The sequence below is a fragment of the Hippocampus comes genome, unplaced genomic scaffold, assembly GCF_001891065.2.
Source record: "Hippocampus comes isolate QL1 unplaced genomic scaffold, H_comes_QL1_v1.1 scaffold334, whole genome shotgun sequence".
Taxonomy (NCBI): Eukaryota; Metazoa; Chordata; class Actinopteri; order Syngnathiformes; family Syngnathidae; genus Hippocampus; species Hippocampus comes.
In genome coordinates, this window is record NW_017805480.1 from 65,108 (window position 1) to 83,298 (window position 18,191).

The following is an 18,191-nucleotide window of genomic DNA, read 5'->3' on the forward strand; positions in this document are numbered from 1 at the left end:
CTGCCAACTCCAAACAGCAGGATACCTGTTATCAGAAGACCAATAATGTAGATCAGCGGTCCCCAAACCCCGGGCCGCGGACCGATACCGGTCTGTGGGTCATTTGGTCCTGGGCGGCACAGATAAAATGAATAACTTACATTACTTCCATTTTATTCATTTCGGAATCTGAAAGATGTTTTATTTTGAAAAATTACCAGATTCTCAGTTACATCTGTCGACAGTATGTCACTCTTGACGCAGATCAAGGCATGCTTCTTGGTCACGTGATAGGTTACTGCTAAAATGAAACCCAGGAGCTCGCAAAATGAGTAAAAAAACAAATGTCTTTGGGGAAGGGGAAAAGTACCAGGCAAGAGACAGAAGAGGAGCCTACGACTTTCAAGAAAAAGGAGGCTACATTTAATAGACAGTATCAGGAGTCCTACTTAAAATACGGATTTATCTCAATGGGAGATTCCCAAGCACCAAGCCCCCTCTGCATGATATGTGGTGATAGTGAGTCACATTTTTCATGCACTTTGTATTTGCGGCGTATCTTATTTTGAAAGCACGTTTAAATTCATTGCATTTACCTGTTGATAGGAGTTCTGGTGGTATTTTTTTGGGGGGGATTTGTAAGCATGTCGACCACAGCAAATAGAGTGCGTGTATAGTTTCGGTACTTAATAGTGATTTCAGAAAAGCATTGTTTAGCTTTTACGAATGCTTTGTTAAAATAAAAACGACATTGTCTGTACATGTCAAAACGAACTTGGAGTTTAGTTTTTCTCTACTCATGCTCCGCTTTTCTGCACTTTGATTTTAAGTCAATATGTTGGTAGTGGACCTCAAAGGTGTTTTAGGTTGACAAGAAACGGTCTTGATTTCAATAGGAACATCAGCATCCAGGACATTTGAGCTTTTCCAGGTGAATTTATCCACAAGTTCATCAACAGACTGCGCGCATTCACAGTTGGAGCCACAGCCGTGATTATCATAAACACAAATTGCTTGTGCTGTCGTTTACACATTTTTTAATAAACACAGTGGTTGCCTGAGAATTGTCGTTCAAAAAACACACAGAAATGATTTAGATGAAATGTCAACACCTTTAGAGGTAATGAGATCAACAAGGTGACCTTGAAAATGTGTTGAACTTTTTACATGTTGTGACAGACCAAAAGTACCATGATTAGATAGTCATAGTGTAGGACACAGCATTTCTTCAAATGCAAAAAGAGGATGCCTCAGCAAACATATGTCAGTTTTAAACTCTCTCTATACTCAGCGGTGAATGTAAAAATCTTTTTCTCAGTGCTGGCAAATCGGATGACTGAAAACATGATTGGAAACGGATATCTCCAAAATCGAGGGATCCCAGACATCCAGCAGTCCTGATTCAGTTGATTCATGAAGCTCAGTTGAGGAAAGGCAACCTGACATTAGTCTGGATGGACCTGGCCAATGCCTTGGGATCAATTCCCCATGATCCAATAAGTACAGAGTTGAAGTACGACCACATTCCAGACCGCATCACACAATAATCAGCACTTACTTAGGATGCATCAAAATCTCTACTCTATCATTCTTTACATTAGATTTGAAAACCCCCCAAAAAAATCCCCCACTTGCCCACGGGGATAAAGAAGTTCAGAAGTGTGTTATCAAACCAGTAGACCATCACATTAATCAGTAGCCTAGAAGTAGCTCTCAGATTCAAAAAAAGCTACCGACCCCTGATTTAGATGACGTTCATTTTTGCTCGTAGCTTTAATAATCATTGCATTTCATGCCTACTGTAATTTGTGTCTGATTATAAGACATCTGGGAATGATCAACTGATATTCAACAATCTGATGGGCAATCAGTAATTGCCCTGTGTCATCTCAGAATTCCTCAGGACAACAGTGACTCGGAAAAAGGGACCACATTGGAATGTTCAAGTCCACCACAAAAGACAGTGTCTAAGTTTTTAAAAACAATTCAAATCCGACGTCAAACCTGTTATGCTGCAGGGGTCCTCAGCAAAAGTGAAAAAAAGACCCCAAAGAGACGTCGTTCAATTGATAGTCGCATTATTAAAAAGGGGTCAATGCCCTTCTTTGGCTTTTCATGATTTGGAGTCATACGACTGGTTTAAGTCCCAAAAGTCACTGATCAGAATGGAGAGTTCATTCCGAGCTTTGTTTCAAACTGGAGCTTCTGTCTCTTCTGGTAGCGAACTCGCACCCTGAAATAGACAAAAAGACAAACAAAAATCAAAATTTTAAGCAACTCTGATCCAATGAAATTAACATTGCATTGCTCGTGGTTAATCTAAGTGGTTTAATGGGCCGCTTTCTCGTCATGTCTTCTTCTTGTGTCAAATTTTGTCTCATGGCCCCCGATAACACATTAGTGGGCTCAGTAACTGCAATCTTATTACAACAATAAAATGAGCGACTTGTGATGTTACTTCGTTACTGCCTAAACGTCATATATTACACTGGAAACAACAAACACAAAACCTCCCTTTAAAAACGGAAATGCAAACATTCTTGTTCAAATCAGATATGCAGCACTCGGATGACAGTGTGTACTTCTTACCTTATCTCATGTAGCTTCACCACCTCATTGACTACCACCACCAGCAGAAGAGACAGCGAGACCAGCAGCCACCCAACCAGAGGTATGTCACGGAGACCAAAATTCAGGAGGCTGTCCTGGTCATGCCACAACTGGTAATCCACAGTGGCTTGGACAATCTGACTGAGCAGACTAAAGGAGGGTGGCAATCAGTTACATCATGAAACCCAAAATGCAGGGTTGTTGACCATCTAATTTTTTAATTGATTATGTGTGTAAAATATTCCAAAAATCTACCAAACAAGTTGTGAAACAACACTTTCTTCCTTTTTACATACAAGTATAGAAAAGTATTAAGAGACCGGCATGTTTTCTTCAATTTGTTGTTCATTTTAAAGGTCGAGTGTGAAGTAATTTCTGAAAATCCCTAATGAAATATTTTAATGTCACAGGTAAAGTAATCAAACAAAATACATTAAATAAAGCTGAAAAAAGTATTTCTATTTCGTAAATTCGACAACATAATCGTTTTTCCGAAGTGAGATCCTGGCGAGCGACAAAGTGACAAAATGTGACGCCATTTCAGAGACAATAATAGCTGGGCTCAATATGGAACGTGTACAAAGCCAGTCAGAAATCGATTTAGAAAGCGATGTTTGAAATTTATCTGAGCGGAACCGGGTGTTTGAAGAGTTGGACGAAGAGGAGGTTGTTGGCAAGATGTATGCGCCAGATGCTCGGGATGCAGAAAATGTTGTGCCGGAACATCCGGATGTGGAGTGGAGACAATACCCATCGGGATTGGAAGAATGGTAGGCTATTGAGGCTGCGATTATTTATTAGCCTAGCATTATTGTTTGCAATTTGATCCTGTGCCGTGCTGTAAATTGTGCACGATAAGATCGCCTACTTGGTCCAAGTACAGTATTCTGTATTCCCGCCAGCACTGAGAGCAGACGTCATAGTGGGTTGGTGTCCTACATTGTCATTGCTAAATTCTGTTGCGTTGTTGGCCACTCCACATATTATATCGGCAGCATTGTTAGTTGCAAACCATGCCAGAGGATTCCCTCTGTGCACTCATGTAGTTTGAATGTTTGAATGTATTTTGAACCCATTGGACATCTAAAATGAAGATCGATTTTGTTTTCCTTTTTATTTATGCAGCAGACACCCATTGAACCAGGCGACCTGTTCGAAGCTGCTCTATATGTCAGAGCATCGACCATTTTGGATGTGGCCATCGTATTGGCTACATAATTGCCAATAATACTTGTAAAATTGAGTTAGAATGACATAATACAATCAAAAGCAAAGGTTTGGTATGAATAATGAGTTCTGACTTGATGACCCTGAGCAAAAAGTAGTTTATTCAAATATAATAAACGTAAACATTTTTGGACTAAATTGGAGGTAGTATACTTTCAGTGTAGTTCTTAAAAACTATATTTGTATAAACTTCACAGAAGTATGCTTAAAACTCATTCAGTACCAGCCAATTCTAGACCAAGTCTGAAAAGACGTTTAAAAACGTCTTTGGGAGTGAATGAGTTAAGTATACTTGACTTGTACTGAAAAGTATACAGACAGATCCTTGTATACTTTCAAACTGAATGTGTTCCAATTCAGTACAATTTATTCAAGCATATTTAATGAAGTAAACTTCATACATGCTACTTTTTTGTAAGAGGATATACCTCAAAGGAGTCGAATGAGTTGCCTTGGAAAATTGCTTTACTTTGTCACATCCAATATGGCTGCGGTGTCGATGTACTCAAGTTGCGTCAGTGTAAATGTACAAGAAATCTTGTCGATGGAATACTTGCCAGCAGCTGTCGTACAGGGCGGCAATGAAGACTATTGGGGGGCGGGGGGGTTGAGTGACAGTGCTGCATGAATAGAGTATGCTGGCATCTAATACATGGAGCAATATAAGTACTATGTGCCAGGTATGAATAAATATTGCCCCCCCCCCCCCGCTACCCCCAATGCATTTCACGTGCCTCACTTATGTCTGAGGTCTGTTAAAGTCATAATCAATGTGTGAGAAGCGTTCCAATTGCAGGAACGTAAAGGAAGTAATTAAATTGACCTGTGTGATTTTACAAAGTAGATCAACATTTCATAACTGAGTGTCATTTTCATGAATGATGCAAAGAAGACTATGACTTACACCACAGGTACAGTGAGACACCACCAGAAATTGCTAAATGGACTCTTTCGCCACAGAGACTGGGAACGGTGGACATAGCTGAGCGAGATCACCACTGAAAGGAGAGGGAGAAAAAGACCAAATGATTGCTGATGTCACTTCCAAACACGACTGTAAAAACACAGAGTCTTGGCCGAATAATTGTTTTGTATGTTTTACCTGATAAAACACAAGTCATAACAATAAGTCAGGTACGGCAATAATCATGAGCATTATAACGATTTCATGAGGAGATCCTTGTGAAAGGATAAGTATAGTTTTTGAGTTTTCATTTTACACCTCTATGTGTGTGACTTACAACAAATTTTTGCACCAATTGCAACACCGAGAAATGTTGCTTCATTGACTTCATTTCAATTGAATCAACAATTAGTTTTGATTTGGTGTTTAATTTGTCTGGTGCCAAAGACAAGTCAAAGAATTTCGTAGTGTAACACCAGTTATTTTTCATTCATTTTTTGATCCGCTTTATCCTCACAAGGGTCGCGGGGCGTGCTGGAGCCTATCCCAGTTGTCTTCAGGCAGCAGGCGGGAGACACTCTGAACCGGTTGCGAGCCAATTACAGGGCACACAGAGACGAACAACCATCTGCGCTCACACTCAGCCCGAGGGACAATTTTGACTGTTCAATCAGCCTGCCATGGACTTTCTGCTTGGCTCTCGACGAAGGCGGACGCTTTTTGCTCAGCTCCTGTTCTCCCGCCCCCCCCCCCCCCCCCCCCCCAATCCTCTCCTTGCTCGCCACTCAGTCTACGTGCTGTCTTTGTCTAACTTTTTCCTAGCCTCCTACTGTATTTTCGTCCTAAGAACAAACCATGGAATTGGTTGGCTGGTCTCTCGATGCAATCGACAAAATTTTTTCGACGAAAAGAGCAGGCAGTGGGGAGCCTACTTGCCCCTCGGGGACATTTGCTGCCGGGTACGCCCTAGATCCCTGGAGAATGGTGTGCCTGTTAATACTGTTCGTTGAGGATGTGGAAGACATCTACATTATCGGCCTTCTGATAACAGGCATGCTGCTGTTTGGTGTTAGCAGTTTCCTCTTTTATCGCAAAATTCAACCGACAGTAGCGGCTTTATTGGAAGTGAAGAAGCTGCCGGTCATTCTGGAAGGTTTAGCGCGAATGTCCAACACTCAGACTCAAGTGGTGACTGAGCTCAACTGCAATATGGATGCGGTTTTGGAGCTTCTTCGTGAGATGGAGATCAACTTGGAGAAGTTGGAATCCCCGCTTCGTAAAGAAATTGCGGATTTGGATTTGTCTGATCGGCGCCAGTGAAGAGATACAGGCCACGGACTCAAGGCTGTCTGAAATTGTTGGCGGCCGTCCCTCCAAAACAACGCTATCTGGACCCTTTCCCCTGGATGGAAGTACGCATGGAAGCTGGTGCCCCTACCATCACGCCCTCCTTCTTGGCCATGGACTGATAAGCCAGGACTGTCTCCATGAGCAGACCTTGACGAAGCAGCTGCGGTCTGATACGCACACACAACCAGACAATCACACACGCATACACACCCTTGAAATCACCGCCTTTATTGTTCCGTTTTTTTTTCCCCCCGCGATGTGATCTGATCTGCGGAGCGCACGGGGACCGTGCAGCTGGTCGGACGGGCGGCGTCGCGTTCTTCTTCTCCCCCCATTTCCCATCCATCCGCCCCCTCATTACATGTTATGTCTTGTGACTTGTTGTAACTGTCATATGCTTCTATATGTGCAGGGCTTTTTCTTTTAATCCTGGACTCAAATTATCCTCAGAAGAGTATAGTTCGAGCGTGTTTTTTTTTTTCCCTCTCCATCCCTTGTGGTTTCCTTTCTGAACTAATCTTATCTTATCTTATGAATGTTTTTGGAATGTGTAAGGAAACCTAAGTACCCAGAGAAAACCAACACAGGCACGGGCAGAACATGCAAACTCCACACAGGAAGGCCGGCGCTGGAAATCCACGACCTCTGCACTGTGAGGTCGACCTGCTAACCACTCGACCACCCAAGAATATATATACTAAAGATAAATCACCCATGCATTAAAAAAAAAAAAAAAAAAAAGACCAGTATGTTTTTTTTCATTATTTTTGCAACATCAAAAAAAATCTGCTGTGTATTTATTGAAATAGTTGAATTAAACAAATCTTGTGGCACTCCAGGCGACACCAAGGAGGCTACACAGCACCTGAATTCAGTGTTTCTCACTGATCAGAGTAGTATTGGCCTGGTCTCGATTGGTCTAGATCAGGGGTCGGGAACCTATGGCTCACGAGCCATATATGGCTCTTTTGATGATTGCATCTGGCTCGCAGATAAAAAAATATTCTCGGTTGTTTATTAATGCATCCATCGATCGATTTTTCACTGCTCATTTCCTCGTTCGGGCTGCAGTTGGCTCAAGGAGCCATTTTGATTAGATGATACTGGCCAACGTTGCCATTGCTGTGGAAACAGGTATACACCCCCTTTTGAATCAACCCTCTCGGCCATTAGCTCAAAGCTAATCCTAAGTGAATAAGATGGCGAAAAGAAAAAAAGATGACGAGTTTGGTACACTTCGGGACGAATGGACCGAAGGATTCACCTTTGTGGAGAGAACAGGTTCTGCGGTGTCTGATTTGCAATGACAAAATACCATCGATGAAACGGTCGAATGCAGAGCGGTACTTTGACACGCCCCATGCTAATCAAAATACGGTGCGAGAGATGCCCGAAAGGAAGCGTGCAAGCTACTGAGCAGTGTGCAAGCTAGCCAGCAGTAACTTCGCGTATGGACCCGGCAAGATGACTGTCATTCCGATAGTTTTGCTGGATTTTGAGCAATCGTGAGGAACGGAAAACCATTCACATTAATGGTGTATTATCACAAAATTATTTAAAAGAATACATTCATAGGATTATTACACTGACATTTTGTTGAAATCACTTTTAAAATACATTTTTTATATTTTATATACATATATATATATATATATATACTGTATATGTCCAGTGGTTAGCGCGTCGACCTCACGGTGCAGAGGTACCAAGTTTGGTCCCAGCTCTGGCCTTGCTGTGTGAAGTTTGCATGTTCTCCCCGGGCCTGTGTGGGTTTTCTCTGGATCCTCTGGTTACCTCCCACATACCAAAAACATGCATGGCAGGCTGATTGAACGCTCTAAATTGTCCCGAGGTGTGAGTATCAGCGGAAATGGTTGTTTGTCTCTGTGTGCCCTGCGATTGGCTGGCAACCAGTTCAGTGTGTCCCCCGTCTACTGCCCAAAGACAGCTGGGAAAGGCTCCAACACCTCCGCGACCCTTGTGAGTATAAAGCGGATCGGAAAATGGATGGATGGACTCAAGAGGTTTTGTACATGGCTGTATGCATGACTGGTTCGCGGCGCGACGTCGACCAATGACAGCACGAGTAGATTTATTTCGTGAGCTGATTGGCTGTGCATCTTCACAGCCCCGCCCAGCACCTTCTCTTGTGTCTCATCACATGGTTATTTCTCTGATCAGTGTCTCATCACGTGGTTGACTCTTTGATCATTGTTTGTCAGCTGTGGACTCTCTAATCAGTGTCTCGTCACACTGTTGTGCACAGGCTAGAGAGAGAGCATGTGTGAGAGCGAAAGCAAAAGTCAGCACGAGGGAGTGAGTGAGAGAGAAAGAGAGGGGCTGATTGGGCTTGTCTGAAAAAAGCAGCACTTTTCTCTTCATCTCTTCCTCATCAATACGGATTAATTGTCTTATCATAAAAACATCGGCTGCACGGGGATAGCTGGCCAGCAGCTAGCTGTAAGAGCGGCGCAAAGTGAGAGTAACACATTGCATTGCGTGATGTTAAATGGTTCATTGATTAAATTTAGGATGCCAAAGGCCTTTCGTCGACTCTTCGAGCTTTGATGAGCAGTTCGGACGTGTGCACGATATCGAGAGAAACAAGGGGAAAAAAGTAGGAACATGCATGACATCTGGAATTTGACTCCTTAGCATGACAAGTCATTGCCCAAGGTCATTGTGAGGAGGTTCTAACTTTGTTCGTAGAGTATACAAATATGAATGTATGAACGAATCACAGATTTGTACATCAAACATGAATACTTGATGACTTGGAACTTAAAGAAAGTGTGATGTGATGTTAATGCTGTTGCCACACTGAAAGTGTGAGGACCAACCTTTATGTAAGACCAGGAACCCAGTCATGACTTTTTGTGTCAGCAGCAGGCCATTTGACAGATCACTGAACCAATGTGGAGCATGGTTTGAAGAGCTAAAGGAATCCAAACAACCAATGAATTTAATATATTTTCAATTGATAAGAACACACTTTGAATGGATGGTACATTTTATTTTGGTGTCAATTGATGCAGATATGATACCCTTTATATTTGTATTTATGACAGTGATGACCACGTCATTCAAAAACTTGTGATTACACAGTCTCAATTGAATGTCTGCTCAGGGTAGATGGACTTAGCATATTCTTTTTATCATCACAGTCAAATGATTTACAGTATTTTTACACTTTTAAAGGAGTACTCAATCCGTTGGCAATGTAAATATTGTTGTAATACACCATGGAGAACAAAAAGAGTGATAAATTAACTGTCGGTTAATTGAATTGTTTGACAACTCTTACCTGGCTATGACAATACACCATGGAGAACAAAAACAGTGATAAATTAACTGTCGGTTAATAATTGAATTGTTTGACAACTCTTACCTGGCTATGAGTATATGCAGGCATTTTCCAGTGCCGTTTTCAAACATAGTTAAGTTTGCACTTCTCAGACAGACCTCTTGGAGTGTGAATCCAAAGGCCAACAAATAGGCACACACCGTCACGCCAAATTTCAAAACAAAGCATCCAAGGAAGTAGTTTTGAGTCTAACAAAAAGGAGACAATAGGAAAAGTCAGACCAACGTTGTTTTTTGGGTTCTTGGCACTCGACCGCAACAAGGAATTGTCTGTTGAAATGCAAGTAAAAACGACTTAAAAGGGGATACTGCTATTTTTTCCACCAGTGAAAACAGCTCACAGGTCAAGTATCTTCAACATGTTTGAGGGATGAACTTCTGAGAAACAATCAAAAAATGTTTTTTACAGCAAAAAATGGATGCATGGCTTGAGGAGCCAACGATGAGAAGAAAGGAGCGTCAGCGCAGAGCGCCGATGCATATGTGGAACTGGGCATCGCGGCTTGGAATTGAAGCGGACTACGTGGGACAGGAGATGTGAGCCAATCTCTCTTTCGTCAATGGATTCTTCTTTTCATAACTTTGCTGCTGTGAATTGGGAATTTCTCAATTGTGAGACTAATAAATGTTTTCTTATCTTATCTTAAACTTTGCTGCTTCCTGTTGCATTATGGCACCACTTTCTTATATGGTTTGAGTCTTTCTTCTGATGGACCAGTCCAGGTAATTTTTTAATTACTCAACCAAATTATCGGATCAGCATTGCTCAGCGACCACCGTAGCTAACTGCTCAGCTGGTTACATTATATTACAGCATTACATACTTAATTTATTGCAATTTTATTCCTCAAAACATTACACACCACCACCTTCTTGAGCCTTACAATGGTGGAGGGTTTTTTTGCATCCCAATGCTCCAAGGAGCCAAGTTGTCGAAGGCTTTTGACCATCAGGATGTATTGTATTGTATGACAGGGTCAATCATGGTAAACAGGTCCTAGGTGAAGGACCAGAAAAAGCAGTGACCCCTAATGGATGATTAAAAACATTGGTCCACGTTTTCCCATGCCCAGTCCTAGGTGAAGGACCAGAAAAAGCAGAGCCCTGGCTCAGTGACCCCTAATGTATGATTAAAAACATTGGTCCACGTTTTCCCATGCCCGAATGCGAGTCATCGGGGACTCTTTCTGGAACCTGGGCTGAAGGTGGGGTGTGCGGTCGAGTGCCGAATGACCCTGGAGCCCGCCCACGCAGAGCCTGAAAAGGCAACGCGGGTCCCCCTTCCCATGAGCTCACCAAAAGTGGGAGGGGCCAGAGGGGTTGGGTGCCCTATGAGAGGGCCGGTGAAAAAAATGTGTTGACCTTGGCGATCTGATCCCAAGCAACATAAGTTAGCTCGAGGGACATGGAATGGCACCTCACTGGTCGTGAAGGAACTCCAGCTGATGTGTGAGGGAGAGAAATTCCAACTAGACAGTCTGGTTCTTCTCTGGAACAGATTGGGGTTGGACTTTCTTCTCTAAGTTTAGACTCTCCAGCACTGATGATAGGTTCCCTGTGCTCTTTACATTATATAACAACGATTGACTATAAGTCCACCCTAATAATTACATCATCACATTTTCAGTGACACTGCCCTCCTGGGCTTGCTGCACAAAGATGACAGTTCAACAGTTTACCATTCTGAGATCAGTACTTTTGTTCAGTGGCGTGACTATCTGATGCTTAATGTAAAGAACACTGAAGGTGATGGTGTTCAATTTTAAAGCTGTGGATGACTTGAGGGCGGTGGTTATCCACAATGAACCCATCATGCAGGTCCGTACTTAGAAGTCCTTGGGAGTACATATTGATGATACACTCAGCTGCAAGGGCTCATGTTGAGTGTCTCTGCTCCAGATTGCAACATAGACTACTTTCTGCGCAAACAGTTTTTAGTATGGGCAGAAGTTCAATGTGTTCTATCAAACCACACTGGAGACTATTACTATTGCTAGTACTATAAGCTTCAAAATGACAACCTGGTACGGCAACCTATCTGTCCAGTTGAAGACACGATTAATCGTCTGGTACAACATGCCATGAACAATCAACCTTCTCTCAAAAGTATTGAAGAACAATCCATTATGAGACAGGCTTGAAAAGTACTGTCTGACTAAACTCACGTTCTCAGCTTCTTCCTTCTGAAAGGAGATTTAGAGTTCCTCGGAGCGGGCTGAATCGTTATAAACATCCTTTTATTCCTCCGTCTATTAAGATCATGAATGCAAATATGTAGGTAAGAGTGTAATGGACTAAAATTATAGTTACCAGGGATTTTTTTTTTTTTTTAATCACCCTTGATTTGTGTGCAATCAGTTTCTTGTGTGGTGTGCATGGCCCCGGTGGGTATATTAAGCTGCTGATTGTAATCTGCAGAAGCAGTTGAGTGTCCATGACAAATTTTCAATTGGGGACAATAAAGTACAGTGGTAGCTCTACTTATGAACGTCTCTTAATTCAAAATTTAGTTACAAAACGTCTCAACAGGAAAATATTGCCTCTTTTTACGAAAGAAAGTTCAAAATACAAAAAATATAGTATGGTCTTTTACTTTCAGCTCCGTGTTTCCTGAATGCAACATAATTATAACTGCTCTTCCATTGGCTATTATTGAGCATCATCCTGGCATCCGATTGGCTAAGAGGGACTTCTACCGTATGTGTCTATGTGTGTAGATAGACAGATATGTGTCTGTGCAGCGTCCTCGTCATTCACTCCTCAGGCCATGAGGTGTTCCGATAGTTTGATGTCAATGTGAATCACCCAGAAAAAGTGTTCACCAGTCGGGCGAAAGATGTAGTAAAAGTTAAATGACCATCATTTTTATTCTTTATTCTTTGTTTTTTTGCATTATGCACAACTCTCATTTATTGTGCAATAATCTAATTGTAACATGTATTTGTTACATAGTTTGATGCATTTTTATGCTGTAGGAAACACTTATGTCTGAATTTTTTTTGGGGGGGCTTGGAACGAATTAGGGAATTTACATGGAAAACACGTCTCGACTTACAAAATTTTCTCGTTAAGAAATTTCTTCCAGAATCAATTAATTTCAGAAGTAGAGGTACCACTGTCCATTAAATGAAAATGAAATCAAATAATCCTTAAACACAGAAAATCAATTTCATTTCCTGCAGTAGGAGTGACACCATATATTTTCCGTTTGACTTGCAACAGCATTTACTAGGCCAGCAGCACACACTGGAAGCTTTTGGTAATTTGTGTTCAACAACAGTTTGAACCGACTGGGTTTTAAGTGGTCAGCATGAGACAAAAATTCCCAAAAAGTTACAATTGCTCATAACCCACTTTGGGAGCCTACCTTCTTTGGAATGGCGTCAAGATTCTTCCCTGTGGCAACGGTCATGACTGAACTATCTCGAGGCTTTCCCAAAAGTGACAAGCTGTCAAAAGAAGATCAACTGATTATTTTGGGGTTGTTTTTTTTTTTGGTTTGTTTGTTTTTTCTTTTTAATAGACATGTCAAAATAGTAATCTGAAGTCTTGTAAGGGGGTTCTACCTTAGCAGTGGGAAACTGAAGCATGAGAGCCAGAGGATGTCCGTGATGTTCATGGGAGGAGGGAGCTGAGCTAAACAGGCTAAAAACTGCAGGAAAAACAGCTAATTTAAAGTGAACCCATATTTACTGTTTCGCAAAACAAAAGTATGTCAGGTCTCTCCGCTGACCTGTATGATTACCAGACTGAGCTGGCACTGCAGCAGAAAAAGGAAACACTTGCGAATGCCATATGTTGTATGCCGTGCCTGCAACAAATTCAAACCGAAGCCAAAACAGTCCAAATAAATGTAAAGCACTTGTCGAACCTAATTGTGTGTGCATATGTGTGTGTGTGTGTGTGTGTGTGTGTGTGTGTGTGTGTGTGTGTGTGAGATGCACCTGTTCTATGAGCTTGGTCATGCTGACACTCTCTCCTTGGTGAAAGGCCACAGAGCAGCCAAGACTATTTAGTTGCCCCGACAGTTTCAGAGGAGACAGACCTTCGGAGCTCCTGTTGAATGCACTCCTGGTGAGACTGAAGGTTTCCCATGAACACTGGGATGGGTAAAGTGGATCCAGAGCAATACTGTCAGAGGGAACGCACACATTATACCGTTAACATGATAACAGTACTGTTTAACACGTCAGAAAGTTGCATTGTTAAGATCAACACTCCTATTATCCAAGCTTTATATAGTCATGCCTGTTTTTTACACAATATAAACGCTCTCAATACTTGTTTAATAGTTTTTAACTAATTTTTAGATTTAAGATGAGCTCTTAAGTGGCATGCAAGGTATTTTTATGTCATCCATCCATCCATCTTCTACCGCTTATCTGGGGCCGGGTCGCGGGGGCAGTAGCTTTAGCAGGGAAGCCCAGACTTCCCTCTCCCTAGCTACTTCTTCCAGCTCTCCCCGGGGGATCCCGAGGCGTTCCCAGGCCAGCTGGATGACATAGTCTCTCCAGCGTGTCCTGGGTCGTCCTCGGGGTCTCCTCCCGGTGGAACATGCCTGGAACACCTCACCAGGGAGGCAGGCGTTCAGGAGGCATCCGAATTAGATGCCCAAGCCACCTCATCTGGCTCCTCTCGATGTGGAGGAGAAGCGGCTCGACTCTGAGCCCCTCCCGGATGACCGAGCTTCTCACCTTATCTCTAAGGGAGAGCCCGGATACCCTGCGGAGAAAGCTCATTTCGGCCGCTTGTATCCGGGATCTCGTTCTTTCGGTCACGACCCATAGCTCGTGACCATAGATGAGCGTCGGAACGTAGATCGACTGGTAAATTGAGAGCTTCGCCCTTTCGCTCAGCTCCTTCTTCACCACGACAGACCGATACAACGTCCGCATTACAGCAGACGCTGCACCGATCCGTCTGTCGATCTCTCGCTCCCTCCTGCCCTCATTCGTGAACAAGACCCCAAGATACTTAAACTCCTCCACTTGGGGCAAGATCTCCTCCCCGACCCAGAGGGGGCACTCCACCCTTTTCCGACTGAGGACCATTGTTTCAGGTTTGGAGGTGCTGATTTTCATCCCAGCCGCTTCACACTCGGCTGCGAGAGGCTCCAGTGAGAGTTGGAGAGCCCTGCTTGATGGGAGCCAACAGTACCACATCATCTGCAAAAAGCAGAGATGCAATACTGAGGCCACCAAAACGGCCCCCTCAACGCTTTGGCTGCGCCTAGAAATTCTGTCCATAAAGGCTACGAACAGAATCGGCGACAAAGGGCAGCCTTGGCGGAGTCCTACCCTCACTGGAAACGATTCCGACTTACTGCTGGCAATGCGAACCAAACTCTGACATCGGTGGTATAGTGATTTTTATGTCAAGGATGGGCAAGTTAAATGTGAGAGGGAGCTAGAATTTTTCAGCAGGGATACCTGGGTGCCACAGAGGACCATAGACTTCCTACCCCGTGATGACTTAAAAGCCATTTTAAATATAGACTAACACATCTATACTTACAAAATACATGCTGATAATACATTTTTCAATTCATGTATAAATGATCAACTATCCGAACCCAACAGCAATGGGTTTGAAGCAAGAGCAAAATAATAAAATAACCACATAGTCCTTTTTTTTCCTGTGCAAAGGGCTCGCTTGCATAAAGTTACCATTCAAGGATGGCACAAAATTGCTGAACAAGAAACCAACATTACACTATTATTGAGATACTGTTTGTTCTGCATATCATTCCAGATTCGCAAATAAAAAAACAATTATTTGGCCCACTCACATTGCAATCAAGGCAATGTACGCGCAACTAAGAAATATATGACATCTCGTGGTAATTGATTACATAATATACTGACTATATAACAAAACCACGGACAGTCGACCGCTGCATATGTGCAGTTTTCCGGAATTTTTTTGTCCGTGTTTCTCATGGAAAAGGTATTTTGAATGTTTATCAGTGGACCACCAGTTGCCTATCCCTGTTTCGTGTATGCATGGATGTGAGGAAGTTGAAGGACAACTAAATCTTTCTCCTTCCCCACATGAACTTGGAAACACAATTATTTGTAGCATTTCGTGAAGCCAAGCATCAATCTTGTGTTCTCATACCTGAGGTCACTCTGCAGAAAAAGACGGCTGTTGCGGAAATTGGCAGCGCTTCCCAAACAGCATGTGACCTCCCGGTTCTCCTGCATGATCTTTATCATTTCACACATAGCTGGAAAGAAATCACAAACGTAACGGCAACCAGTCAATATTCATTGTTTTGTTGGAATTTATTTTGGGTGAACAATGATTCTTCAACTAATAACAGGATAAAATCCACACGACCCAATGTTTATGGAACAACAAATAATCATGTATCAGTATCTACAAAACGTTTTATCTACTAATTGTTGGTTGGCACGAAGACCCTCTGGCTACATTATCGTAATCGACAGTTTTTCACGATGATGGTGAAACAACTTTTATCTTCTAGTTCACTATCACGGTGAACAAGAAGGTGATTCTGTATGTGAGCGTGTCACCAACATTGTGCCTACAGGCGCCAAGTAGACCCCAAGGACCACATGCGCAGCACACAGACAGGCCTGCTATTAATAAATAAATGAAGAAATAAATTAGCCACCAATGATGTGATGTCGTGATTTTCTGGGAATGCTGCAGCCTAATAACTTTATTACCGATAATTTTAATTCGGAAATGTGGATCAAACAGCTAGCCTTATGCATTAATCAGTGCCTGAGTAGCTTACAATTTCTAAAATGAGCAATGTGCAATATGTGACGAGCCCAACACATGAACAAGGACATATTTTAGACGTAGTTCTTGCTTATTGTCTACCGGTGTTAAACTTCGAAGTTTTTGAAAATGGGACTTCTGATCACATGGCAGTTTTATTTGATGCCGGTTTATCGCGTGCGGCTGTTAAATCTGAGTGCAAGTGCCGGATTTTTAACCCTCTCACTGCTAGTCAGTTCTCTGATGCCTTTAATAACGTTTGCGTACCTTTATCTAACACAGAAGAACTCCTCTCTTGGACTCATCGTGCCGTCCTATACTGGATTCCTTTAAAAACTGTGCTGTCAAAACCTAAATCCAAGCCTTGGTTTAACGACAGAACTCGCGCAGCTAAGCAGGGGTGTCGTAAGGCTGAACGGAAGTGGAAAAAAGAAAAGTTGCTGGTCTCTTATCAAATCAGGAAAGACTGCCGGCATAACTACCAAACTACAGTTAGAGGCCAAAAGAGAATATTTATCAAACCTAATAAAATGTACCATTTAAAACTATTGATTCGGTACTCCCTCAGCCTACTTGCTCAGAATCTTCACCCGAAATGTGCAACAGATTCCTTCAGTTTTTGATTGATAAACTTTCTTTAGCGAGGACTCTTTTTTCAAATACCACATTTGACCCCTCAGTCAATGTTCAGCAGTGTTAAATTCTTTTTAAGTTGTGTCCTTGACGTTTTTAGAGGATGTGGTTTGCCAGACTAAGCCCCCTGGCTCCCCTTATGACTCTCTTCCTCCACATTTCTTAATGGAGGTACTCCCGAGTATTCGTACATCGATCATGGCCATTATCCTCTGGTATCGTTTCCCAACAGTTTAAACATGCTGTGGTCCAACCCTTGATCAAGAAACCTGGCCTTGATCAAGATATGCTGTCAAATTTTAGGCCTATTTCCAAACTGCCTTTCATTTTAAAAATTCTGGAAAAAATGGTGCACATGCAGTTAAAATCGTTCTTGGAATTACGTAAGATCTTGGAAGTCTTCCAGTCAGGTTTCAAGATGATGTATAGCACAGAGTCAGTCCGGTTACGTGTTGTTAATGCAGTGGTTCTCAAATAGTGGGGGCGCGAGGCTCCGTCATGGAGGGCGCGTTTGGCCTAAGGGAACATGCTTTTTTATTTAGATTTTTTTTTTTACTGTTGTATTGTATTGTATTGTCCAAGAATAAAGTGCAATTGCGCCTCGACTACATGAGGGGGCAGTGGCGCTCTCCTTGGCGGGTTGACCGGTACTCGTAAGAGGGAGCACATAACTCCTACTCTGGCATCCCTTCACTGGCTCCCCATACATTTTAGAGTTATTTTCAAGATCCTCTTATTTGTTTTCAAATCTCTAAATAACCTTGCGCCACCTTACCTCTCTGAGCTCATCCGCCCCTACACACCTGCCCGGCGCCTCAGGTCTGTGGACCAGACATTATTAGAAGTACCAAGAACTAAACTGGGGCTCAGAGGGGATCGAGCCTTTTCTGTTGCTGGTCCCTCTCTCTGGAATGACCTCCCACTGAGCATTCGGCAAGCCTCCTCGCTGCCCATCTTCAAAACCCGCCTCAAAACTCACTTGTATTCTTTGGCATTTGACTCAGCATGACTTAGATTGTTCTTGGTTTTGCTGTTCGGTGCTTTCTACTGTTTTTATTACCGATTTGCTTTACTGTTTGTTGTATATGTTAATTTGCTCCATGTACAGCACTTTGTATGCAGCGATGGCTGTTTGAAAGTGCTCTATAAATACAGTTGAGTTGAGTTGAGTTGGCAGAGTGCGCACTGCGCAGGGAGCATTCGCTCGTTTTTTTTTTTTTTTGCATTGAGCATGCGCACTTTGCACACGTCACAGAGTATGAGTATGAAGTGTAGGCACGAAGTCGACAGGCGGAGAGTGAGAGACGGAGAAAAGTGGAAATATGACAAAGCGTATGTCGCGCTTGGTTTCACTGTGACTACGGTAGGAGACGAG

General features: G+C 42.6%; 1 protein-coding gene and 1 long non-coding RNA gene across 5 annotated transcripts in view; both read right to left on the minus strand.

Annotated features, from left to right (window-relative positions):
* Positions 1–895: 895 nt before the first annotated feature.
* Positions 896–18,191, minus strand: part of tmem94 (transmembrane protein 94) — a 77,841-nt gene continuing 60,545 nt past the window's right edge. For 3 of the 4 annotated variants that reach the window (XM_019875713.1, XM_019875712.1, XM_019875711.1), the window contains 10 exons: positions 15,551–15,659; positions 13,378–13,564; positions 13,167–13,244; positions 13,000–13,085; positions 12,801–12,882; positions 9,459–9,622; positions 8,911–9,005; positions 4,721–4,814; positions 2,569–2,739; positions 896–2,212 (listed from right to left, as the gene is read on the minus strand). In XM_019875713.1, coding sequence (XP_019731272.1) covers positions 2,140–2,212; positions 2,569–2,739; positions 4,721–4,814; positions 8,911–9,005; positions 9,459–9,622; positions 12,801–12,882; positions 13,000–13,085; positions 13,167–13,244; positions 13,378–13,564; positions 15,551–15,659 — 1,139 coding nt within the window. In that variant the 3' untranslated portion in view covers positions 896–2,139. Of the gene's footprint in view, positions 2,213–2,568; positions 2,740–4,720; positions 4,815–8,910; positions 9,006–9,458; positions 9,704–12,800; positions 12,883–12,999; positions 13,086–13,166; positions 13,245–13,377; positions 13,565–15,550; positions 15,660–18,191 lie in introns of those variants that run through there. The other variant, XM_019875714.1, reaches the window with a different exon arrangement.
* Positions 5,879–6,460, minus strand: LOC109519288 (uncharacterized). Its single transcript, XR_002168918.1, has 2 exons — positions 6,277–6,460; positions 5,879–6,237 (listed from the first exon to the last, which is right to left on the minus strand). It is a non-coding gene; the product is annotated as an uncharacterized LOC109519288 (long non-coding RNA).